General features: G+C 43.9%; 1 protein-coding gene across 5 annotated transcripts in view; it reads left to right on the top strand.

Moving 5' to 3' along the window:
• Nucleotides 1-26,403, top strand: part of LOC145347181 (thrombospondin type-1 domain-containing protein 4-like) — a 428,571-nt gene extending 402,168 nt beyond the window's left edge. For 4 of the 5 annotated variants that reach the window (XM_080195031.1, XM_080195028.1, XM_080195029.1 and 1 more), the window contains exons 12-18: nucleotides 1,535-1,664; nucleotides 3,808-4,012; nucleotides 8,277-8,450; nucleotides 10,294-10,467; nucleotides 15,148-15,327; nucleotides 16,637-16,781; nucleotides 25,406-26,403. In XM_080195031.1, the coding sequence (XP_080051157.1) occupies nucleotides 1,535-1,664; nucleotides 3,808-4,012; nucleotides 8,277-8,450; nucleotides 10,294-10,467; nucleotides 15,148-15,327; nucleotides 16,637-16,781; nucleotides 25,406-25,545 (1,148 nt within the window). In that variant the 3' untranslated portion in view covers nucleotides 25,546-26,403. Of the gene's footprint in view, nucleotides 1-1,534; nucleotides 1,665-3,807; nucleotides 4,013-8,276; nucleotides 8,451-10,293; nucleotides 10,468-15,147; nucleotides 15,328-16,622; nucleotides 16,782-25,405 lie in introns of all 5 variants that reach the window. The other variant, XR_013887821.1, reaches the window with a different exon arrangement.
• Nucleotides 26,404-26,620: the final 217 nt, after the last annotated feature.

The raw sequence follows: 26,620 nt of genomic DNA, 5'->3' as shown, positions 1-26,620 counted from the left end.
ACTAAGGACGATATTTTTCCAGCCACACTCGCACCAAAACAGGGAAATCCCACCAGAGGCCAGCTGACCTTCGCATGGTTCACTGTCCACCCGCTACAATTCCCATGGACAGTGGGATGGGAAAACTTCTCCCTTAAGGTCAATTTAACATGGCCAATTAACCTAACCCGCATATCAATGTACTGTGGAAGGAAACCGGAGCACCCGGAGAAAACCCATGCAGACACGAGGAGAATGTGCAAACTCCACACAGACAGTGACCCGAGGCCGGAATTGAACCAGGTCCTTGGAGCTGTGAGACAGCAATGCTCTCCACTTAATATTTTTAACTGGAAACAACAGCTACACTACAATATCTCTAGTTGGTTGTGTTGTGGGTGGCAAGTACATTCTGACAACTTTTAAGAAAATCCCTAGCTATAAACATGAATTGCACAGTGGAAGTAACTTCACTATATTCAACCTGCTGTAATACTGAAACCAGATAAATATCCTGGGGAACAACTCTCAAGGCAGTGGATCTGACATTTCATCAATGGATACCAGTTTACCAATTCCATGTTATACATTAATGAACAATTTGCCAAGTATAATTGAGATCTTTCCTTTATTCTGATCCATGCAAGTCACCAAGTTAGGGAACAGGGCAACCAAATTTTTAACTGGTGAGGAAGGTTCTAAAATGGTGTGAGAAATCACCGCTATATTTAAACTGACTTGGGAACTGTGTTTCTACATGATATTGAACACGCTGATCAGCGCAGCATAAGTCACACTACCTACTCTCCAGTAATAAGCTTATTACATACAGCAGTACAGTGCTTGCCCCTATTTTAACCCCTGAGATACAGGGTGGGATTTTACGGCCTTGCTGGTTCTGAAATCCTGCCTGAGGTCAATGGATCTTTCCATGGTCTGCCTCTCGCCCGCTCTGATTCCCACGGTAGGCAGGATGGTAAAATTCCAGCCATGGAGTATGCAATAGATGATAACTACCTTGTCACCTGTCTTCGCTGGTCAGATCTGACTCCATTTTAAATGAACCACTTTCCATATCTTGAGGGGCTGATTTTACGCAAGTTCACTTTGTCAACCCGAAGCCTCATAACAGTTAGAAAACTGGGCATGAAGGGCTCTTAGTTCTCCAACCATAAAAACCGATCTTCAGAAAATTGGAGACAGTGCACTTGAATTCCCATTACGTACCCTGACAGTACCCTGGGTTCACTAAATCCACGCAGGAACAGGAACAGACCATTCAGCCCCTTGAGCCTATTTAATTAGTGCATGGCTGATTTGTATCTTGATTCTATTTACCTGCCTTGGCTTCATAACTCCTGATGCCATTGCCTAACCCCTCTAAAATGTTGCACCTTTTGAGATCCCGTCACAATGCTGGTACACTGAGCCCTGTATCCCTAAAGGAGTAAATGTTGTTGAATACTTAATCAGCACTATTGTATTCATCACTGAACTAGTTGTGTGAGGTAAGGAATTGTCCTGTGAATAATAAGTGTCTTCTCTTGACTTCTAGGGAGCCGGGCTCTTATTTTTAGGTGCGTTAACAGAAATACACATGAAGAAGTGTCTGAAAACCTGTGCGAAATTGCAATGAGGCCAACACCAGAAGAGGAAGCCTGCAACATCCAACCTTGCCCAGCCTAGTACGTTCACTAAGCCCAGCATTTTTCATATAAATGATCCTGTCTAATACAAATACCCGTGTTACATTTGTCTGGGATTTTTTTTTATCCCCTCTCCGAGAGAGGACAGAATAAAGCTTAGTGTGTAAATGGAATGCTTGGTAAACCTGAGGCAGCCAGAGTGCCGTCTCTGCAGTAAATGGATGCAGCTTGGCTCCGATCCAGCCAAGGGGCCAAGAGAAACAGAAACTTAATCAAAGCCCCATGAAGCTATGAAATTGCACTGTAATAACAAGTAACCACTGGAGATTGAGCAGGTTTAATAAGAATGGAAACCTCCGGAAGCAATGTTTTCTGGTTGAGCATATTACGAATGTTCTCCACTGGTGGCATTATTGAATGACAACAGGCGTGAAGTCTACCATTTTATTTTCTTTCGATTTTTTTTGTGCGGGGAGCTTTATCCTGCTCATTCAAGGTGAATATTGGCAGAGTGGGATTATTTGTGTGGAGAAGCAGGGGACATAAAGCTGCCCACATTTGTCACCCTCTAAATAGGCGCTGGCTAGGGGCATAATTAAAACCTCCTCCTCTCGTGTGGTCCAGTAAAATGCCTCATCCCCAGCCACTGACTTGCTGATTGTAGAATTTCCATTTCCCATTCTGGCCGTAATGTGAAATGAAAATATTTTGGAGCCACATTTCCTCCTGCAGTTTTTACTTTTTAATGAAAATCAGGAACAAAGATCTCCATCGATCTAAAATCCTGTTAGCGTTTTCCTTTAAAAATAGTTGTAAACGGCCCACTTGTAGTTGCCAGCCCTGTCATTGTTTGCATCACTCAGCAGGTCCGACTTGAGAAGTTCCAGGAATGAGGGAAAAAATAAAGCTTCTTCCTCCACTTTGTTGAAAGTTTGCACATTGTGCTAAGCGCTCTGGGTGGGGGGGGGGGTCAGATTCCCACCGGCTTTTCCCCATCATCTGCAGCAAATTCAGTGGAAGAGCTGTGGAAAACCTGGAAAATTGGCATAAATAATGGCTGAGCAGGAGAATTCCTGTGGGGGAAGTCCTCCCTCCTCAACGAGCGTGGAAAATAACAGCCAAGTGCCTGACCTGAATGGGTTCGGTCGGGGTGACTTTTATAAAGAATTAACTCCAGTCTTAAACTTCACTTCACTGAGGTTTCTGCCCACATTCACTGTTTTTAATAAAAGCAAAATACTGCGGCCCTCGTTCTATTTCCTTTGTCTTTAGCTCTGATGAAGGGTCATCCACAGCCGAAATGTTGGCTCTCTTCTCCCTCCACAGATGTTGTCAGACCTGCTGAGATTTTCCAGATTTTTCTGTTTTTTGTGAACTGTTTTTAATTGATTAAAAAGCATCTAGACAGTTACATGAGTAAGATGGGTATAGAGGGATATGGGTCAAATGCGGGCAATTGGGACTATCTTAGGGATTTAAAAAAAAGGGTGGCATGGGCAAGTTGGGCCAAAGGACCTGTTTCCATGCTGCAAACCTCATGATTGAATCGACATTCTCTTCCACTGCTTGTAAAATACTGTTAAGTGTCTTGAGGTTGTGACAGGCACTACGTAAATGCCAGCCTGTCTTCCTGCATTTTTTTCTGTCTTATTTTCCTGTTCTTTTTTTGTTAATTCTTTCCCTCTTCCTTGCACCCTTGTTTCCTTGGGAACAATACTTTACAAATGTCATGTAGCACGTGAATTTTTATTTATTTATTTGTCACAAGTAGGCTCACATTAACACTACAATGAAGCTACCGTGAAAATCCCCTAGTTGCCACACTCCGGTGCCTGTTTGGGTATACTGAGGGAGAATTTAGCATGGTCACTGCACCTAACTAGCACGTCTTTCAGACTGTGGGAGGAAACTGCAGCACCTGGAGGAAACCCTCACAGACACGGGGAGAATGTGCAAACTCCGCACAGACAGTGATCCAAGTGAATTGAACCCAGGTCCCTGACAATGTGAGGCAGTGGTGCTAACCACTGTGCCACCATGCCACCCCAGGTCGAGGATAACTTCTTTCTCTCTGCTTCTCTCAACTTGTTACCATTGGCGATCATTAAAAGATGAGGTGTATTTCTTTGACAATGTGTGGGCAGATCATGAACATAACACATATCTATTGATTTTACCAAAGCTGGGATCTGGGCGAATGGTCGGAATGCAGTAAGACGTGTGGACCTGGGATACAACATCGACAGGTCCTTTGCAGACAAGTCTACGCTAATCGGACAACCACTGTTCAACCAGAAAGATGCCGGCACCTGGAGAAACCTGAAACAACAACTACCTGTCAGCTGAAAATCTGTAGCGAGTGGCATATCAGGACAGAATGGAGTGAGGTAAACAGATGGTGGAATTTGAACTGAATTTATTAATAATTGTGGAATGGAAAACTAGTCTCAGTAAATGGGAAGCATGTCTACATCAGCTGGAATGAGTAGTGGAGCCTACTAAGGAACCAGTTTAGATGTATCTTGTTATCAGTGTTGGCTATGAGTAGGTTGCAAAATATTCATCACCATTTGCAGAATTACTTGGAGGAAAGAAAATAGAACATCACTTGCGAACTCAAATAGACAGGACCCCCACCATCCATGATAGGGTGTGTTTGTGTGTATGTCCTTCATTGAAAGAGGATTTGAGTCTAGCAGTAGGTATATTGTAATGCAATTGTGCAGTGCATTGGTGAGGCCGTACCTGGAGTATTGTGTGCAGTTTTGGTGTCTTTATCTGAGGAAGGATGTCCTTGAGAAAGAGGGAGTACAGCAACGGTTTATCTGCCTGATTCCTGGGATACCCTAGTCCCACCCCAGTCCAACGCCGGCATATCCACATCATGATTCCTGGGATGGCAGGTCTGTCATATGAGGAAAGACTAAGTTGGTTAGGATTGTGTTCATTGGAGTTTTGAAGAACGAGAGAGGATCTCATAGAAACTTATAAAATACTAACAGGATTAGACAGGCTAGATTCAGAGAGAATGTTCCTGATGGTGGGGAAAGCCCAGAATGAATAATCATAGTTTGAGGATAAGGGGTAAATCTTTTAGGACTGAGTTGATGAGAAATTTCATCACACAGAGATGGTGAATCTGTGGAATTCACCACCACAGAAAGGAGTTGCGGCCAAAGCATTGTGTAACTTCAAGAGAAAAATAAATATAGCTCTTGGGGCTAAAGGGATCAAGGAATATAGGGGGAAGGGAAGATCAGGATATTGAATTCAGTGATCAACCATGATCATTATGAATAGCAGAGCAGGCTCGAAAGGTTAAATGGCCAATTCCTGCTTCTGTTTTCTATATTTCTATATCCTTCTCTTCCCCCCGTCACAGCCCCCCCACTCGCACGCCCCCCACTTTCTCCATCATCCTCCCCTCCCTGGCTCTCCATCCCATCCTGCATAAGGGCCAGGTTTTGAGACTTCAGTTTGATGTTCAGGACACTTGTTTGGCAGTTGAATTTGTGAGGAGACAATGGTGTAGTGGTAAAGACTGGTAATACAGAGGCCTATGCCAGTGCTCTGGAGACTTGGTTTCAATCCCACTGTGACTACTGGTGGAATTTGAACTGAATTTATTAATAATTGTGGAATGGAAAACTAGTCTCAGTAATGTGATCACTAACATTGATTTTTGTAAAAGTCTATCTGGTTTGCTGATATCCATTCGGGAAGGAAATCTGCCATCCTTAGCTGATTGCACGTACATGTGACTCCAGACCCTAGCAATGTGATTGACTCTGAACTGTCCGCTCAGTTCAAGGGCAATTCTCGACCTTTTGGCTAAGATCGAGCATAGGATGTTGAAAATATTGAGATGATTGTGATGTTCTCATTGCTGAACTGAAGTGTCCAGAGCGTATCTCGATCTCTGAAGAAAGTGTGAATATCATTGCATTTTACTGTCATAAAAAAATGAAGTGTTTTGTAATGTGTCTTTCAGATTTTATATCAGTAAAGTATATTTTTGCAAACAATAAGTCATAGGACAAAGCATGAGATCAGGTCGAATGCCTGTTCTAGTTACCTTGGATCTAGTATATCTCTCTTGTGGGGACTGTGAATTTGAATTAATTTGAATTTGAATTCGAATTAGTTTGTGGAGCGAGGAAGGATATAGATTCAGGGCTGACCCAGCCCACACTGTGCATTGGCTTTGTAACTGAGAAAGGAATAAAAAGTTTCTAAAATAATAAAATTTTAAATGCTTTACTGATATAAAATCTGAAAGACACATTACAAAACATTTCATTTTTCTATGACAGTAAAATGCAATGATATTCACACTTTCTTCAGAGATCGAGATACACTCCAGATGTTTCAGTTCAGCAATGAGAACGTCACAAACACCTCAATATTTTCATCATCCTAAGCTCGATCTTAGCCTAAACAATGGACAACAAATATAGGCCTTGCCAGAGATGCCTGCATCCCATGAACAAATTTTAACAATTTAAATTCAAAATCATGAGGGTCCATTCAACTCCAAAATGTGTAGTTAATCAGCACCCACGGGCAGTAACTTTCCCAGAATTCAAAGTAGTTGGATAAGAAAACAAGAAATGGGAATTGTATAGTCAATGGAGAGACACACATTCAAGATGTTAATGGACAGAGATGCCTCATGGGCTTAAATGGATAATTCATTGTATGTATGAGTGAGTGCCAGACTCTTGTTGAAATATTTCAATGATTCCTGCATTTCTTTCAAGCAAGGCTAGGTGCACCTATTGATCGTGTGTGAGCTGTTATGTTGCCGCACAAGACATTGAGCTGCAGAATTCAGTATCATGCCGCCTGTTCTGGAGAAATGTGCGGCACACACATCTGTTTTCACCCCATAGTCTCATCCAGCTGTGGAAATCTGGGCAGCAACTGGATGGTCACAACTTCTGGGCGTTGTCAGTGAGGCAGCACTGACTAGGAAGGAATACTTTCACCCAACAAGTGGTCCACTTCCCACAGTGGACCTGGGCCAGTTGGAGAGTAGGGAAGTATTCACATTCTGCCTTTGAGCTATACACCCCGAATGGTCATCCCATTGCAGCTCACCAGCTCTGGGCCATTCCTGGGCGTGAGGATGAGTGGGTGAAATTACTTTGAGTAAAGGCTAAGTGACTTTTTCAGGTGCTAAAGCCTAAAATATTTCTTTTGCTTTCAACCCAAAGTGGGCCTCAGGGATCCTGATCTGAGCTTCTCCACTTTGCAAGGCTGGATTGAGGTCAGTGCTACTGTTGCCTTTTGGCAGGTGCCAGCAGCCCTCCACAGCCATCAGAACCACCCTTCCCTGGGAATGCAATGGCATCTCTGGCCTGTGCCCAAAGCAGGCAGGGTTTCCAATCAGCCACACTTCCACCAATGAAGCAGCCCCAGGAATTTCAGAGTCTTACTTTGTAATTGGAACAACGAAGAAATTAATAATTAGCAGCCAGTGAGTTGTTAGAATTTAGAATCCCTACAGTACAGGAGAGGCCATTTGGCCCATCAAGTCTGCACCGACTCTCTGACAGAGTATCTTACCCAGGCCTTCTTCATGCCCTATCCCTGTAACCCCAGACATCTATCATGGCTAATCCATCCAACCTACACATTTTGAGACACTAAGGGGCAATTTAACATAGCCAACCCAGCTAACCTGCATCTCTTTGGACTGGGGGAGGAAATTAAAAGTTTTATATATAAGTCATAAGTAAGGCTGACATTAACACTGCAATGAAGTTATTGTGAAATTCCCCTAGGGGACCTTACAGGCAGAACATGCAAACTCCAGACAAGCAGTGACCCAAGGCCAGAATTGAACCCCGACACCGTGAGGCAGCAGCACTAACCACCGTGCCGCCCCCAACTGAACATTTGACAGTGGGGGAATTCGATCCCACTCCTCTATAAATATTGCTTCCATGAATTCAATGACTTCTCATCAATGCTACCAGTGCAAGCAATTACTGTCATATCTGGTATTGCCAGGGAATGGAATCAATGGAGTAGGACTGGGTCATATGTTCCGTTCAGCCTCTACCACCATTTAATAAGGTAATGGTGTGGTCACCATAGTCCCAGACGATCATAGGCTAATTTGTGGTGGTTTAACCTGAGGGGCGAGATTGAGAAGGCAGGGCCTGTTTGGATAAACTTGATGTGGAGATGCCGGCGTTGGGCTGGGATAAACACAGTAAGGAGTCTAACACCAGGTTAAAGCCCAACAGGTTTATTTGGTAGCAAAAACCACTAGCTTTCGGAGCGCTGCCCCTTCATCAGGTGCTTGGGAGTTCTATTCACAATTCACTATTCCCTGTTTGTGAATAGAACTCCCACTCATCTGATGAAGGAACAGCAAGTGCTCCGAAAGCTAATGGCTTTTGCTACCAAATAAACCTGTTGGACTTTAACCTGGTGTTGTGAGACTCCTTATTGGATAAACGTGGCTATTGTGGGAATTGAACCTACGCTGTTGGTGTTAACCTGCCTCACTAACCAGATGTCACTCAACTGAGCTAAACTGATCACAGAATTTGTTGATTTATTAAGGACCGATATTGCTGTTTGCTTTACAGTAACTCCATCATTCTGTTTAGTTGCCTCTAATTTTCATTCTTTTCTCAGTGCTCAGTACCTTGTGGTGTGGGACAAAGGATGCGGGATGTCAAATGCATTGACAACCTTGGTGATATTGTTGACGATGAAGAGTGCAACATGCAGCTGAAGCCTGTCGACACGGAGAACTGTGACATGGGCCCATGTGCAAAGAGTTGGTTCCACACAGACTGGAGCGTGAGGGTAAAGAACATCATTCTCTAATCCGAATCCCTTTGTGCCAATATCACAGCAGCATCACTTCCTGCGCTTTGCAAGCTGAGTTTACTGGGGAGGACGCAACAGAATAGAGGCAGCCTTCCATCGTTCAATTTAGTGATAAATAATGAGGCAGAAATGATGATCTGAGAGTAAGGGAGCATCTTGGAAATAGATGCCGGAATTGGACTGCCCCCCCCGTTACGGAATAGGAGCGGGCGTGGGGCGGGTAATTGAAATGTCTATTGACCTCCAGCAGGAATTTCCAGTCTTGCTCAAGCGAGGCTGTAAAATCCTGTCCAGAGACAGGAAAATAATGCCCAGTGTCTGGTTATCAGGGCTGATAGATGGAGCACAGGCCAACAGTTTAGATTTAGATACCTTGAAGAATTATCAACTTGCACAAATTGACAAAAGCTATAATTAGCCTGTGAGTCAGGAAAGTGTTGATGGAAGTCCCACCACCTCGAGCAAATACGAAGGGATTGACAGCAAGCATGCTTTGCTGAGCTTCTCCAAGTCTATGGCAGCTGAACCAGGAGTGAAGGTGGGGGCAGGATGGCCTAGTGGTACTACTGTTAGACTATTAATCCAGAAACTGAGCTCATGTTCTGGGGACCCACATTCGAATCCTGCCATGGCCGATGATGGAATGTGAATTCAATAAAAAAATGAATGGGATTAAGAATCCACTGATGACCATGAAACCATTGCCAATTGTTGAAAAAACCCATCTGGTTCACTAACATAAAACAGGGAAGGAAACCTGCCATCCTTATCTGGTCTGGCGTACATGTGACTCCAGAGCCACAGCGATGTGGTTGACGCTTAACTGCCCCCTGGCAACTAGGGGTGGACAATAAATGCTGTCAAGCCAGCAATGCTCATGTCCCATGTAAGAATATTAAAAAAAACAGGCCTTTAAAGGGATTTCTGCAGGCTGCTAACGAAGAGGTAATTTTTCAGACTTTTACTTATCCTGATTTGGGGCTAAGGAGAATCAGAGTTCTTCCCACTGTTCTACATGAATAGTGTGGGCTGTTACTGAGCGGTGCTCACACCCTCCCATTCACTATCGCCATCTTCCCACTCCCTCCACCCTGACCAAGATATACCCTGGGGCGGATTGGCATTCTAAGTCAGTGTTTGAAAGAGCCGACACAGCAAGCTGCCCGTAGACACACAGGGCGGAATTCTCCAGCCACGCTGGTCTAGAAGCCAGAAATTCCCAGCCGACCATCAATGGGTGTTTCACAGTCTCCCCATCCGCCCGCTAAAATTCCACTGGCGGGCAGGATGGGAGAATTCCAGCCACAATCGCCATCAACACACAGTATTATGACGTTGAAGTTTGAGGCCCAGTTTCAAGCTAATCTCACACCAGAATCCTCCCCCCCGCCCCCTTTCCCAGGAGCTGAATTTATCCATGTTTTACAGCACCTGGCAAAAGCAAAGGTGAGAGTTGAAGCGATCGACATCCTCCATTAGGTCGATCTGAGGAATGGCAGCAGTTCAATGAAAATTCCTCCTGTCGCTTTTATCTCCGGAGGGTTTTAATCTCTGGAAGGATTTATTTGCAGGCGGTTTTCGTTGTGGGAAGTTTAATATCCGAAAGAACTTGAGCTTAGGAAGGGGTTAATCTTTGGGGTCGAGGAGTTGGCATTAACTCTGGGAGGAGGTGGGGGGGGGGGGGGGGGGGGTGGTTGTTTAACATCTGGGAGGTTTTGTATCCACCAGTATATAACAGGGTGCCCTCTATGTTACTTTCTGCGGCGCAGTCTGCTGTGATTGTTTAGTTACCAGGCATTTGGTTTGTGTCTTGCCACAGTGTTCTGCAGAGTGTGGACCCGGCATCCAGACCAGATCGGTTGTGTGTCTGATGAATCATATCAGCAGCTTACCTTTGGAAGGCTGCGGAGTTGAGAAGCCTGAGGATGTCAGGCCATGCAACTTTGGTCCCTGCAATGAGGATGTCCGGTGGTTCACTGGACCATGGAGCCAGGTACGTTGGGAATTTTACATGGCGCAGCAGCTGAACGATCGCTGGTAAGAGGGCATGGTAATAATTTACTACATTCTCGTGTTTGATCCGCCAAATGGGAATTTACTGTTTCAATTGAAAAGCAGCATTTGGGATTGTAAATAACCTTTCTTTCATCCTGCTGCCCTGTACGGTCCATGTGGAGACAATTATCATTCTCAAAATCCCTTTCTGCTGTTCCCTAGTCAGTTTGATATTAGTTATTATCTAAGGTAAATGTCTATCAGTTGGGTGTGAATTGTATTCAGATGCTTGGCATTATTTGAACACTCACATTTGCTCATATGTATAGCAAAGATATTTTAATTTATTAAGTTTCCTTTTAAGTTTTCACTTGTTTTTGTTTGGTTACAGTGCCCCCTTAAAATGCAGCACTTAATTGGTAATGCATGTATGAAAGAGTGTATATATACACACAAAAGAGTATATATGTATGAGCAGGCTGAAAGTTAAAGTTTAAAGTTTATTTATTAGTCTCATAAGTAGGCTTATGTTAACACTGCAATGAAGTTACTGGGGCAGCATGGTGGCACAGTAGTTAGCACTACTGCCTCACAGCACCAGGGTTCAATTTTGCCTTGGGTCACTATCTGTGTGGAGTTTGCACATTTTCCCCCTGTCTACGTGGATTTCCTCTGGGTGCTCCGGTTTCCTCCCATGGTCCAAAGGTGTGTAGGTTAGGTGGATTGGCCATGCTAGATTGCCGCTTAGTGTCCCACGATGTGTAGGTTAGGGGGATTAGCGGGGTAAATACATGGGGTTCCATGGATAAGGTCTGGGTGGCATGTCTGTCAGCAAGTCAGTACAAACTTGGTGGGCCAAATAGCCTGCTTCTGCACTTTAGGGATTCTATGATTCTATGAAAATCCACTAGTCACCTCATGCTGGTGCCTGTTCGGGAACACTGAGGGAGACTTTAGCATGGCCAATGCACCTAACCAGCACGCCTTTCAGACTGTGGGAGGAAACCCACGCAGACATGGGGAGAACGTGCAAACTCCACATAGACAGTGACTCAAGCCGGGCATTGAACCCAGGTCCTGGTGCTGTGCCACTGTTTGTTTGGAGACACACAGCATAAATACTGGAATACAAAGTACAACTTTGAAATTTGCCAGTGATATCAAGCTTGAGGGGGGGGCGTGGGGGGTGGTGGTGAAGACAATGAGAATGATAACAATATACTGCAATAAGACATTGACAGGCTAACAGCATGGGCAGACAAGTAGCAGATGGAATTTAATACAGAAAAGCGTGAGGTGAAGCAGTTTAGCATGAAGGGGAAGGATTGGATAGGATAGGATAGAGAGGCACTTAATGACACAGTTTGAAAGCATATGCAGGGATAAAAGGGACCTGAGGCTTAATGTGCATTGAAACGCGAAGGTGGCAAGGCATAATCAGAGTATTTTCTTTTCCATTTGCTCAGGGGGGCATTTTTAAGAGTCAATCACATTGCCAGAATAGAGAAACGGGCACAATACTCCCTCTGTGGTCTAACCAGAGCGTTCTAAAGGTTCAGCAGAACTTGTCTGCGTTTATACTCAATACCTCTATTTATGAACCCAAGATGTCATCTTACTAGGGGAGGTGGCAGCAGAGTGGTATTGTCACCGGAGTAGTAATTCAGAGATCTGGAGACCCGGGTTCCAAATCCCACCACGGCAAAATTTGAATTCAATAAAAATCTGGAAGTTTAAAGTCTAGTGATGACCATAAAACCATTGTCAATTGTCATTAACCATCCATCTGGTTCACTAATGTCCTTTAGGAGAGGAAAATCTGCCCTCCTTCGCTGGTCTGGTTTACATGTGACTCCAGATCTACAGCAATGTGATTGACACTTAATTGCCTTCAGTGATGGACCTTGACACACGCATGCCATGAAAGAATAAAGAAAACTGCCCCAACGAGCATGGCAAGAGCAGATAGAGCACAACTTAGATACAGATTCCCTCTCCAATGCATTCTCAGGTCAGATACAGAACCCTAGATATTTACAGCACAGAAGACAACAGGCTCATCATGGGTAACAACTCTTTGCTAATACAATCTAAAAATAATCCCACAGCCCCTGTTCTCTCCCCATAACTTTGTAACTTCCCATCGTTCTAATGCATATCCATATTTTCCTTGGTAATAACTGATGTATGTCTCAACTAGACTGTGCAAGGAAATTTGTCCTAATTTTTCTCTTCACTTCACAGAGTCACGAGCCAGTAAAAATAATCTTTACCAGTTCAATCTATTAACATTCTCCATAACTTTAAAAACTTTACTAAATCTCCTCCGAGCATTTTCCACTCTGATGCAATTAAGCCAACATCCCAAGTCTCTCCTAACTATAGTTTCCCAAACTTGGCATCTTAGTGAATTTTACTGGGCATTTTCTACAGTATTATTGATATTGTAGTGCCTGAAGCTACATGCAGTTTGAAACTGTAACCTAAGCACTGTTCAGTTTAAATTCAACGTTATTTTGCTCTTGTATTCTAAGCTGCTGATCATAAGACCCAAAATTGTATCAGCCTCTTTTTTTTATGGCTGTACTTATCGAAACTTGGGGTGGGAGTTTCCAACCCATCCCGCCAAAGGTGACCCTCTCCACCACCCTCCCCCCCACCCCCACCCTCAACATGGTGGGTTCCAGATAGCAGAACAGTCGAACCACACAAAATGGCCAAGACACAGTGCTTAGCACTGCTGCCTCACAGTGCCAGGGATCCGGACCTCACCTGGGTATTATCCAGGTTCAATTCCGCTCTCAGGTCACCGTCTGTGTGGAGTTTGCACATTCTCCCCGTATTTGCACGCGTTTCCTCCAGGTGCTCTGGTTTCCTCCCACAGTGTAAAAATGTGCAGGTTAGGTGGATTGGTCATGCTAAATTGACCCTAGTGTCAAGAGAGTAGCAGGGTAAATATGTGGGGTTGCGGGAATAAGGCGTGGGTGGAATTGTGGTCGGTACAGACTCGATGGACCAAATGGCCTGCAGGGATTCTATGATTCTACGACATCGGAAGAATCCACAGGTGGTCAAATCTGGAAAACAGACTGCGGGGCAGAAAATCCTACCCTTGTACTTTCAGAGAATTATGGGTGAGATTTTACAGTCTTGCTTGATTGAGACCAAAAATTCCCACCTGGGGTCAACAGACATTTCCCTTGTCACTCCGATTCCTGGCAGGTGAAGAATTATGGTACATATGTTGAACCTCTAGATTTCTCTGTTCATTGACACCCTTCAGTCTTCCCATGAAGTTAACCTCCCATTTCGTCTCCCAAAATATATTTGCCAACTTAAGTTGTATCTACCATCTGTCTGCCCATCCTGAAATCTTTTACACAGTTCTCTTTTTTTAATTTGTCACACTTTGTATTTTGCATTCAGAAAAGCATATCCAGCATTGACACCTGAGATTCCCCACTTCCATTACTTCTTTATAACCTGAAACAACCGTCCCAACAAGCAACTTAGGCAAGGCACAGTGAAGCTTTGTTTACATTTTTTCAACAGTGCAGCCCAGCCCTGATCCCAGACATTATTAAAATCGTCACCGCAGCAGCCTGCTGCTTCTCCAAATCCCCTCCACGATATTCCGTAACTTTGTTGAATGAGATCCCCAGTTCACAATAATTAGAAGTAGTTTGATGCCAGAAATTCAAACTTTGATATGCATCCATCGGTTTGGGAACAGACTGGGGGCCTGAATCCTGCGGGGTCTGAGAGTTCAAATAGTGGAGTGAATAAGACAAACTCAACAAAGGTGGAAGGAAGAGACCGTGGATTCAAAAGCTGAATAAAAATGGTCTCACAGAGTAGCTAAGAGGACTGACTTTGTACATCACCATTCAAACCCTGCTTGAGATCACTGGCTACACATGAAAGAAACAGTATTCAGACTATCTGTCATTAGATATCATGGGCCAGGAATTGAAGTATCATAGAAGTATAAAATCCTACAGTGCAGAAGGAGGCCATTTGGCCCATCAAGTCTGCACCGAACAAATCCCACCATGGGCCCTATCCCCATGCATTTATCCTAGCTAGTCTGCCTGACACTAATGGGCAATTTAGCGCGGCCAATCCACTTCACCTGCATGTTTTTGGACTGTGGGGAGAAACTGGAGCACCCGGAGGAAACCCACACAGACACGGGAAGAGTGTGCAAACTCCACACAGACCTAAGCTGGGAATTGAACCCAGGTCCTTGGCACTGTGCTAACCACTATGCCACCATCTTAAAATCCTCCAAAAGATGTAGCAAAGGGAAGGAATTCAACCGCACTAAGTTGTGTTTCATTCATTATTCTGAAACCCAAGTTTTAACTTCCATGTGGATTTTCCTGCTAATCCACTGTAAGTTCTGCAGGACCAACTCTGGAAACCCAAGAAAAATGCCATTTGTGAATGTATCACAGAGTCTCAATGATGTTTCCAACAGTTCTGGCAAAAGTGTATCTCTTAGGTCCATTTGATTGTGATCATCAAGGCAGCAAATATAACTGGTGGAGGCCATTCAGTCCTTCAAGCCTATTCTGTCACTTTTCAGTTGTGTCGTGGCTGATCTGCATCTAACTCCACATATCCACCTTGTGTCGTAAGCATCAATAACAGTAATGTGTCCCCGTTTCTCTCACAGTGCTCAGTTGAGTGCAGTAATGGAACCCAACTCCGCAGTGTGGTCTGCCTGAAGAAAACGGATGACAAACTTACAGTAGCAGAAGCGCATGAGTGCTCCCACCTGGAAAAACCCACATCAGAACAGCGCTGTCACCTGAGGAAATGTGACGTCAAATGGTATACAACTGAATGGAGTGCAGTAAGTATTACAGCATAAGAACTGTCAATGGGAGTGCCGTAACTCCAGAGAGAATTATCAGTTGGGAGTGTGGAAAGTATCAGTCATGTACCAGAGTGGTATGCAATGATTATCATTGTACCAATAAGGACCAATGGTAAAGGATTCTATCAATGAGAAATGCACTAATCCACAGTTAACACATGCACCAGAACAAAGTGAGAAAAAATCTAAAAAAAACCATAGCAGAAGGTTGTGCTGGATGTTGCTTGGACTCGAGGGCTTTGGCTATGAGGAGAAGTTGAATAAACTAGGACTGTTTTCACTGAAGGGAGACCTGATAGAGGTCCACAAAATTATGAGGGTCATAGACAGGATGGATAGTCAGAGGCTTTTTCCCAGGTTGGAAGTCTCAATTGCAAGAGGGCACAGGTTGAAGGTGAGAGGAGGAATGTTTAAGGGAGATGTGCAGGGGAAGTTTTTTTACACAGAGAATAGTGCATGCCTGGAACACGCTGCCAGAGGAGGTGGTGGAAGCAACATTTAAGAGGCATCTGGATGGGTACATGAATAGGATAGGAATAGAGAGATCTGGACTGAGTAAGGGCAGAAGAATTTTTTTATTTTAGTTCGGGCATCATGATCGGCACGGGCTTGGAGGGCTGAAGGTCCTGTTTTTGTGCAGTATTTTTCTTTGTTCTTTATAAGCATGAATAATCTGGTAACCACCTTCCACCCAAAGCTGTGTTATTGCAGTGATTGTCCTTTAAGGGCAACACAGCAGAGTATGGGTCACATGGCCTAGATGATCAATCGGTACTCAGAATGGGGAATCACCCCAGGGGGAGGAGTTTTGTTAAGCAGAGGCATTCCAGAACCAGCTGCAGACTTGTTGCTGCTCTAGTAGATCCTTGTAAATAAACCCTTTGTTCACTAACGCAGCTTCTGAAACTATTTCAGTACAATAACATATTAATCTCCAAGCAACTTCCACAACCCTTATTCGTGGTCAGTTGGAACTAGTGATACAGTTCTAGCTTCTTACACCAATATGATTAACTCAAGTGAAAACTATGCTTCTCTGCAAAACATTGTACGGGCAGGATGTGCTGTGATTGAATCCGATACTTTCAAAGCATGGATTTAAAAAGAAAATCTCACATCTCATTGTCGAAATATGACAAGACATACTGAGCTGGAGTGGTTGCTCAGAACCTGACTGGACAAAGAAAGTTCCTAAGCGTCCTGATCAAACGTTGAGCCGTATTTAGTATTTGCAGTTTGCCCACCGTACATTTCCATCTTACTCCAGCCAGGTTTTATTTTACAGTGCTCGAAATCCTGTGAAGGCGGCTACCGGGTTCGAGAGGTCAGGTGTCTCGCAGATGACATGACGCAAAGCAACAGTTGTGATTCCTTCCTAAGGCCAGCTGATAAAGAAATCTGCAACACCGATCCATGCATACCAGAGATAGGTACAGTATAAAAGCGTCGACTCCATGTGTGCAAAATAATCTTTATGAAGTTGGTTCTTTTATTTTGTTTTACTGGATGTTTAAGAGAAAGGAAGTTAGACTTGGAGTCATATCGTGTCTTTCACCAAAGCACTGCACAGCCAATGACGTACTTCTCGACTGGGCTTTCTGCATTACTGCGATAATGGGCAGATCATCCATTTTTTTTTGTCGGGTTAATTGAGGGATAAATATTATTCAGACCACTGGGGATGATGCCCCTGCTCGCTCTTTTTTGCCCCATAATGCCACTTAGGATCTTCTATGTCCACATGTGGCACAGTGGTTAGCACTGCTGCCCCACAGCGCCAGTTCCACGGGTTCGATTCCCGGCTTGGGTGACCGTCTGCGCGGACTCCGCACATTCTCCCTGTGCCTGCGTGCGTTTCCTCCGGGTGCTCTGGGTTTCCTCCCACCGTCCGAAAGACATGCTGGAGAAGTGCATTGGCCATGCTAAATTCTCCCTCTGTGTACCCAAACAGGTACCAGAGTGTGGCAATTAGGGGATTTTCACAGCAACTTCATTGCAGTGTTAATGTAAGCCTACTTGTGACACTAATAAGCAAACTTTAAACTTTAAAACTTAAAAAAAAATGAGAGTACCGGCAGGGCTTCAGTTTAACCTCTGATTATAAACATCAGCACCTCTGACAATGCAGCACTTCCTAGTACTGCCCTGGAATGTTGGACTATTTATTCATGGACTGGAACAAAAATGCACAACCTTTGGATTTGCAGGCAACAGTGCTAGAACTTGAGCCATGGCTGACACAGGGTAATCATGTTTACTTTCAATAGAGTTGTTTTATCTGTGTGAGTTGTGTGTTCTTCAAGGTAAGAAATCTTCACATGGAATTCTAGAATAGTCTCTATCTCTGTGCTGGCTCTCCTAGGTCAGGTACAGCAGTAATATGCAGAAGGAAAAGTTCTCTGGAACGTGCTTCAACATAGTTCAGCCCCTATCTCTGAGGGGAGGGGGGGGTGCCTTTCAGGGCCCCTATCTCTGAGGAGCCAATCCATTGCACCATTGTGACATTTTCTGCTTTCTATAATCAATCATTCTGTGACCATACTGAACAAGCTATCATTTAGCATTGAATGTGGATACTTGTGTGTTGTAAGCAGCAGGTAGGAAGCAACTTAAAACAACAAAGGTCAAACAGACTGAAGAGAGGTACAGCTTTATTTAGTTATTGTTTAAAACAGCGAAGCCACTAGAGTAAATCAATGTTAAATGTTTTGAAGATTTTAATAGCACTGTTGGCCATTGGTGATTCTATCCTATGCTCTGATGGTCTAATTTACCCATTTGAGAACTCATTCTGCATTCAGTGAGTTCTGACTATCTCTTTGCTTTAAGCACACTTCAGGAACTCTTGACGTCTTCTGCATCCTTCTTGGTCTTCGAATACATGGCAGGGAAAACTGGAGCCAACACAGATGCACCTGTGATAATGTTGCTGAATCACCGATAAAGGGCGGCACGTTGGCGCAGCGGTTAGCACTGCTGCCTCGCAGCACCAGGGACCCAGGTTCAATTCCTGGCTCGGATCATCGGAGTTTGCACATTCTCCCCGTATTTGCATGGGTTTTCTCCCACAATCCAAAGATGTGCGAGTTAGGTGCATTGGCCATGCTAAATTGACCCTGAGCGTCAGGGGGCCTAGCTAGTGTAAGTGCATGGGGTAATGAGGATAGGGCCTGCGTGGGATTGTGGTCGGTGCAGACTTGATGGGCTGAATGGCCTCCTTCTGCATTATAGGATTTCTATGAATAACCAACTTACCATTCAAAACTGCTCAGTGTCTCCCAGTAGCTCTGTAATAACAAATGTGATTTCTCATAGGGTCAATAAATCTCTGCAAATCATTGCGAACAATGTGAGTGATCAGAAAAATGGACTTTCAACCTTTTGTATCTGTGCCAGTTCTCTTGCTAGAGCAACTTAGCTTAGTCCCTGTACCCCATCCTTTCCGTGTAACCTTGCAAATTCTACATAGTGACCTTCTGTATAATCTGATCTGACAGGCAAGGTGATAACCATGATATGTACTGTCCAATGCTCTCTGAAGGGTGTGTAATGTTCACTTATCAATGACTCCATTCATGTGCGCTTTGCCCAGTTGGCATGTCCTTCGCTTTGTCTGCTGATACTTCATCCTGAGCCTCTTCCTTTCTTTTTAAAGTTTAAAAAAGTTTAATTATTGGTGTCACAAGTAGGTTTACATTAACACAGCAATGAAGTTACCATGAAAAACCCTTAGTCGCCACTCTGGGACCTGTTTGGGTACACTGAGGGAGAATTTAGCATGGCCAACGCACCTAACCAGCACATCTTTCAGACTGTGGGAGGAAACCAGAGCACCCGGTGGAAACCCACGCAGACATGGGGAGAATGTGCAAACTCCGCACAGTGATTGACCCAAGCTGGGAATCGAACCAGGGTCCCTGGCACTGTATGGCAGCAGTGTTAACCACTGTGCCACTGGACTGCACTTAGCAGTATTGGTTTTCCACTGTCAGGGACAGGGCAAGGAAGCAGATCCCGTATCTCCCTCAGCCGGCACGGGAATTGAACCTGTGCTGTCTTGGCGTTATTACGTGCTCGCCATCAAAGCCAACTGCCCCCTGTCAGTTACTGAACACTGCTATATATGGGTAGAAATGCCTACTGAAGCAGTTTGACCTGTTTACCGAAATCACTCGACTTGGAGTTTTTAGCATCAAATTAGGCAGCGAACTTGTCTTCAGATTTTCACGGTGCATCATGCAGTGTCAATAGTCTCTGTGGGAGAGCTCTCAGGCATGCAGTTGGCAAGATCTCTGAGGAACACTGCCACTGAAAATATCAAGGCATTGAGGTTAACAATCCCACAGACGAAAAGGGCTGACTTTCAAATATTTGGAATTATTCAAGAGAGGTGGTTGCTGTCAAGTTTTGACTTGGAATACAGTGGGTCATGTCAAAGAACCAACAGGCATAGGCACAGACACTGAAGTTGCCAAGCCCTTACCAGCAGTTTGTTTTTCAGCAAATGACAAGAAGAAGTGCCCAAATCTTGTTGAATTTTACAGTCATAACAGAAAAAGCTGATTCTGGCATTCAAAGGAGACAGTCTGGGTCAGTAACGCACATAACTAATTGACTAATGCAAAAAATCTGGAATTAAGAATCTACTGATGACCATGAAACCATTGTCGATTATCATAAAAACCCATCTGGTTCACTAATGTCCTTGAGGGCAGGGAATCTGCTGCTCTTACCTGGTCTGACCTGCATGTGACTCCAGAGCCACAGCAACGTGGTTGACTCTCAACTGCTCTCCGAAATGGTCCAGCAAGCCGCTCAGTTTCAAGGGCAGCTAGGGATGGGCAATAAATGCTGGCCCAGCCAGCAATGCCCATGTCCCGCAAATGAATAAAGAAAATAACAAGCAAATTGCTAAGGTGAAGCACACCACAATCCCTCACTTTCTACTCTTCCGATGGGACAGCTCTGAGGGTGGCACCCAAGAAAGAGTACTGTGCATGTGAACAAGCTGCATAATTAGTTAATCAGCCCGTGATGTCAAACATTCATTCTCTAGCATCGCAAAGATTTTATTTCAACCCTCAACAAACTCTGAATGTGGAAAGTGGGCAGGTTGGCTGCTGGAAGTTAAAGTTTGGGGCAGATCCTCAAACCTTTTGGAAGTTTTCAGCCTAGTTTAACATTTATCCTCAATTCTGGTGGTCAGGTATAAGCAAATTGTTAGCTGACATTCCAGTAGTGTCACAAAAAATTACACCCCGATTCAGCTCAATGGAACTCTGTCCAGCTAAGAGTTGGTGTGAATTCCACTGACAGCAGAAAAGAAATCCAAAGATTTATGGCCCTTTAAGAGGAGAAAGTCCTCCTTATCTCCATCTTAAAGATTGGCGAGAGGTCCCGGGTTCAAATCCTGGATGAGTTCCCAAAGACCCTCAAAGACTAAAAAGCCATAAGTACCCCCATGCTTGAACTCTGCTGAGACCTGGTTTCCCAAACGACAACCATAAACTTACTGCTCAAATCCAGCCAGTGATTAGCACACCATCAGGATCTGAGAATAGTCTTCAGTTCAGTGACAAAAATGATCTTTTGCACAAAATGGCCTGTTTTAGCACTGCATCTCAAATAAGCTGTCTCCTGAAGCTGGCTACCTCTCTCTCTTGCTGCTGCTTCTTCAATATGTTATCTGTATCTAAACAGCTTTCCTGGCTCACAACACTCTGACTACTAATCAATTGCAATGATACCCTGTTCTCTCTATTCTTTCCTTTTTTCTTAGGTGCTGCCCAGACACGGTTTACAAAATCCATGGCAGTTTCAATTTACTTCTGCAAAAAAGAATTAGTTTTAATCCTACCATTGTGTGACAAGTAGATGGCATAGCTTGGCACTTCAGGCTTGCCCAAATCATTGCAATTGATTGATTTGATTTAATTTATTATTGTCACATGTATTGGCATATATTTTTCCCTGCGCGCCAAACAGATAAAACATACCGTACCTAGAGAAGGAGAGGGTGCAGAATGTAACATCATAACTAGGATGCAGAGAAAGATCAACTTAATACGTGGCAGGTCCATTCAGAAGTCTGATGGCAGCAGGGGAGAAGCCGTTCTTGAATCTGAGACTGAGCTGACAATGCAAGTTTTGGGCCACTTGCAAGTCCATTAAAAGCTGATGCTGAGACCTACCTTCCCCATTCCATAAGATTTGCTGTGCCTAGACAGGGTTTGTTCTCAGGGCCAGACGAGTGTTACTGATAAGCAGCAGGTGGCACAGACCCTGAATTACTTAAGCACAACAAGGTGGAGGTGTCTTTTGCTGCATGAATCTCATCCTTGCTTGATGTTCCACGATGACAAGCTCCAAGTGCTCTAGATTTCATTACCTTGATCATAGAATGACTGCAACCAAGAGGAAGCCAGTGATCTCATGCCAGCCTCTAATAACACTCGAGTGAGTCACGCATCCTCACTCTTTTCCTGTACCCCTTCAGGTGCTTAGTTTACTGATGGCTACGCTCAAATTTGCCTCCACCAGCCCTTTCAGGATGAATTCTTCACGATTAGTTTGGCAGATTTCGCTAGTGACATCTGGCTTTTATAGTTTCACAATTTACTTGTTTTCCTTCAGTTTTAGCATTGCTGCCAATGAAATACTGAGGAACTAAAATCTCTGCCAGTGAGACCATTCAATTCAAATGTGCTTTCCATACCTTTGGATAGATGTGTCTGGACCAACTGACAGGAGTGATTGGCCAATACTGCACAGAACTGATTTGCTGGGTGCAGAGGAATGACCTGAGACCCAGTTTATCAGACAGAGGAACCCATGCTAATGAGATGGGAGGTTCCTGGTCTTGCTCCCTTTTTTGAGTAACCGAAACACACAGGTGCCCCAGGAATCACTGGCATTGTAGCCTTGTCCTAAAATGAAGTGTTTGCAGGGAACAGGCCAGAGATACGATAATCTTTATTTCACACACCAATCTTCCCCCGAGAGGTTTCAACAAAACCAGTGGTGTCAATTTCTCAAAAATATATTTTAGAAAAGGCTTATCTGGCTTCCAATCTCCATTGGCTAACTGAAGATCCCACTCACTCTTCAGTTTGTGCTCCTGTCACTAGCGCTAGGAGCAGCAAGGTAAAGGCATTTTTCCAGAGCTACCCTTAGCCATTTAAATGCTCAACTTGGGCAAGTTTAAAGTTTATTTGTTAGTGTCATAAGTAGGCTTACATTAACACTGCAATGAAGTTACTGTGAGAATCCCCCTCGTTGCCACGCTCCGCCGCCTGTATGGGTACAGTAATGGAGAATTTAACATGGCCAATACACCTAACCAGCATGTCTTTCGGAGGAGGCTGGAGCACTCAAGGAAACCCATGCAGACACCGGGCCTGGACAGGGTTTGTTCCCAGGGCCAGACAAGTGCTACTGATAAGCAGCAGGCGGCACAGACCCTGAAAATCGATGCTAACCCCTTTCTCTTCACACAGTAAATGTTCCAAAACCAGTGGCAGCTTTGGTACGAGTTAGCCATAGCCACAGAGGACCATAGACATCTTTCTTCATTAGAATATATATGTACTAGGATTCCTGTTTTGTGGTATTGTGTGTATGTGTCTGAGCTACTAATCCTATCTAATTAACGATGATTGCATGCCCAGTCCCTTCTTGCCAGTGAGACATTGGCAGGATTTTGGGTGGGACCAGAAATTGCTGCCAAAGTCAACGGGTCTTTGGCTGATCAAATTTTCCAAAGATTTTCCGCGATTTCCATGGTACCAGGAGAGTCCTGCACCCGTCATAAAAATTCCTATGCCACTAATGAGGTAAGCAATGTAGCGCATATTTGTAAATCCATACGGATGGCCAAGATCTGAGGTCCTGGAAGATTGACTGACACCCATTGCTAATAGAATCTGATTACAAGTGTCAGCCTGTAATTTTCCAGGACTGGAAAATTCTAGCCCGTCATCTTTTAAAATTTGCCTATCTTTGTGTGTTCATTATTTTCAACTCTACTGACACTATGGGACAGATATATACCAAGTGCCCCTGAGGTAAGTAATAATATTTCAACACTCCTGTGCAGCACCTTGGTTATTTTTTGACACTAAATGGAGGTTGTTGGTAACTTAAAGGGAACTTGTTCGCATTTCACCTTTGTGAGATGTGGCAGTCATGGCTCACTTGATAGCACTTTCGTCTCTCAATTGCAAGGTTCTTGGTTCAATCCCCACTTCAGGCCCTGATGACTAAAATCAAGGCTGACCATCCAATATCGTATCATGAGATTGCTGCACTATCACTGCCTTTGGATGAGATGCTAAATTCAGAACACTTTTGGGTGAACAGGAAAGATCCCACGGCACCATTTTGAAGAAAAAGAGAGGGGGGGTCATCCCTTGTGTAATGACTACTATTTACTTCTGAAGCAACATCACAAATCACAAATAATGTGGTCAGAATTACATTGCTGTTTCTAGGAGATTGCTGTGTGAAAATTGAGAGCTGAGGCATTTTGGAACGATTAACAAGGCATTAACAGTGAGCAGTAGGGCATTAGGAAGTACAGAGGACCACAGGGACCTTGGGGTGCATGTCCATAGATCCCTGAAGGCAGCAGGAAGGCAGGTAGATAAGGTGGTTAAGAAGGCATATGGGATACCTGCCTTTATTAGCTGTGGCATAAAATATAAGAGCAGAGAGGTTATGATGGAGCTGTATAAAACACTCAGTTGGGCCATACCTAGAATAGTGTGTGCAGTTCTGAACGCCACACTTATATACACTAGACAGGGTGCAGAGGAGGTTCATCAGGATATTGCCTGGGCTGGAGTGTTCCAGCTATGAAGAGAAACTGGATAGGCTGAGGTTCTTTTCCTTAGAGCAGGGAAGGCTGAGAGAGGACTTATTGGAGGTATACAAAATTATAAGGGACACAGGGAAGGTACTTATCCCCTTTGCAGAGGGGTCAGTAATAAGGGGGCATAAATTTAGGCTGAGGGGCAGGAGAGTTAGAGGGGATTTGAGGAAAAGCCTTTCCACCCAGAGCGTGGTGGGAATCTGGAACTCTCTCCCTGAAAGGATGGTTGAGGTAGGAACCCCCAACAGTGAAGAAGCTTGAAATGCCATAACATAGGAGAGTAACATGGTTCATTCTGAGAATAGAGTCCTGAATCTAATTAAAGAAACTACAATGGTATGAAGCACAAGTTGGGGAACAATACTTAAAATAATGATAGTAGATAGACGATGGGAAACATTCAGGGTGCATGGGTAAACTGCAACAATTGTTCATTCCTGTCTGGTGCAAAAATGAAATGGGAAATGTGGCAAACCATTGCTTCCAAGTGAAATTAGAAATAGTATTAGATCCAAGAAAGAGGCATACAAATTGGCCAGAAGAAACAGCCGACTTGAGGATTGGGAGCAGTTCATATTCAGCAAGGGAGAACAAAGGGATTGATTAAGAAGGGGAAAATACAGTGCGAAAATAAGCTTGCGGGAACCATAAAAACTGACTATAAATCTTCTTTAGGTAGGTGAAGAGAAAATGATTAAATGAAGACAAATGTAGGTCCTTTACAGTCAGAAACAGGGAAATTTATAATGGGGAACAAAGAAATGGCTGACCCACTAAAAACATATTTTGGTTCTGTCTTCACAAAGAAGGACACAATTAACGTACCAGAAATGTTGGGGGGCACAGAGTTTAGTGAGAGGGAGGAACGGATGCAAATCAGTATGAGAAGGGAAACAGTATTGGAAGAATTGATGGGTTTCAAGGCAGACTTATCCCACGTGCCTGATAATCTACATCCCACAGTATTTAAGGGAGTAGCCCTAAAAATAATGGACGCGTTGATGGTCATCTTCTAAAGTGGGAAAGCACTTTGAAAGATCCAGTGGTCAGAAAGGGCACTATATAAATTCAAGTCCTAAACCTGCAATGGCTATAATGTTTCACATTGTTCCTGGGATGAGCAACCAGTGGCATTTTGCAGCCCAGACTTTCAGAACTAATCACTCCTCTGTTTTACCTTTGCAGATGAAAGTTGCAGAGACATGTATTTCAACTGTAATGTTGTGGTACAAGCCAGACTCTGTGTCTATACGTACTACAAAACAGCTTGCTGTGCATCGTGTGCCAAGGCCAGAAGAAGAGCTGAGCAGCTTAGAAGCAGATAACTGCTTACCTTCAAAACCCAAAACTTCCTTCCAGATTGTGACGCAGTAATAATACCATAGGAGAACTTGCAGATTCTACTGTTTTGACAATATCATAATTGCAAAGAGAGGGTTAAATTTAGTATGTACGCGGCTAGTTTACAAAGAGAAATATACTGTATAGTGTTAATATAATCTCATACCATTATCATGCTGGTCTTCAGTCAGAGTGCTGAATCTCTAGTTAATTCACAGTATTTGAGTTTTCAGCTACATGAAATGCATTCTACAAATGAATGAAGCATAATCAGTAATAGATTTCGGGCTCTTCCTTTGCAGAGGAAAGACTTCAGTTCTGATGAAAGGTCGTTGACCTGAAATGTTAACTCTATTCCTCTCTCCACGTATTCTGCCTGACCTGCTGAGTATTTCCACCATTTTCGGTTTATATATTTTATGGTTGGGAGGGGGGAAAAAAATGCATTGACTTCCACTGCGCTCTTCCTTGACAGACTTGCTCTCTGAATATCGTGTTCAATTTGAGGTTCACCTGTGGATTTGTTTTTACAACTGTTGATATTATGGTACTGCGGCGTCCTACACTAACCAGTCATAGAACAATCGCACTAAGGCAACTCCTCCAACTCTGTTTAATTATATAGCGGGACCAGCTTTCGTCTCAGGAATACCCTCCTTTCTCGATGCGTGTGTTCTGTGCATCAGTTTTTGATTCATCTGTCCGTCTGTCAACTGAAATCTGTGAATATGAACCAATTTGATCAGAAGGAGGGTAAGCCTGACAGCTGTTAGAATCATTTCTTCCACTGTTGACTGCGCACAAAATAAAATGTGGATATGCCGGCGTTGGACTGGGGTAAACACAGTAAAAAGTCTGACAACACCAGGTTTTAGTCCAACCGATTTATTTGATAGTAAACTCACAAGCTTTCGAGGGGACTCCCTCTTCGTCAGGTGAATGGAGAGTTCAAGAGGGAGTCCCCTCGAAAGCTTGTGAGTTTACTATCAAATAAATCGGTTGGACTAAAACCTGGTGTTGTCAGACTTTTTACTGTGTTTACACAAAATAAAAGGCAGA

The sequence above is a fragment of the Carcharhinus amblyrhynchos genome, chromosome 1 (genome assembly GCF_965287045.1).
Source record: "Carcharhinus amblyrhynchos chromosome 1, sCarAmb.v2.hapA, whole genome shotgun sequence".
In the NCBI taxonomy this organism is placed as follows: Eukaryota; Metazoa; Chordata; class Chondrichthyes; order Carcharhiniformes; family Carcharhinidae; genus Carcharhinus; species Carcharhinus amblyrhynchos.
The sequence above is the reverse complement of the archived record's forward strand: the minus strand, read 5'-3'. Positions and strand labels throughout refer to the sequence as shown.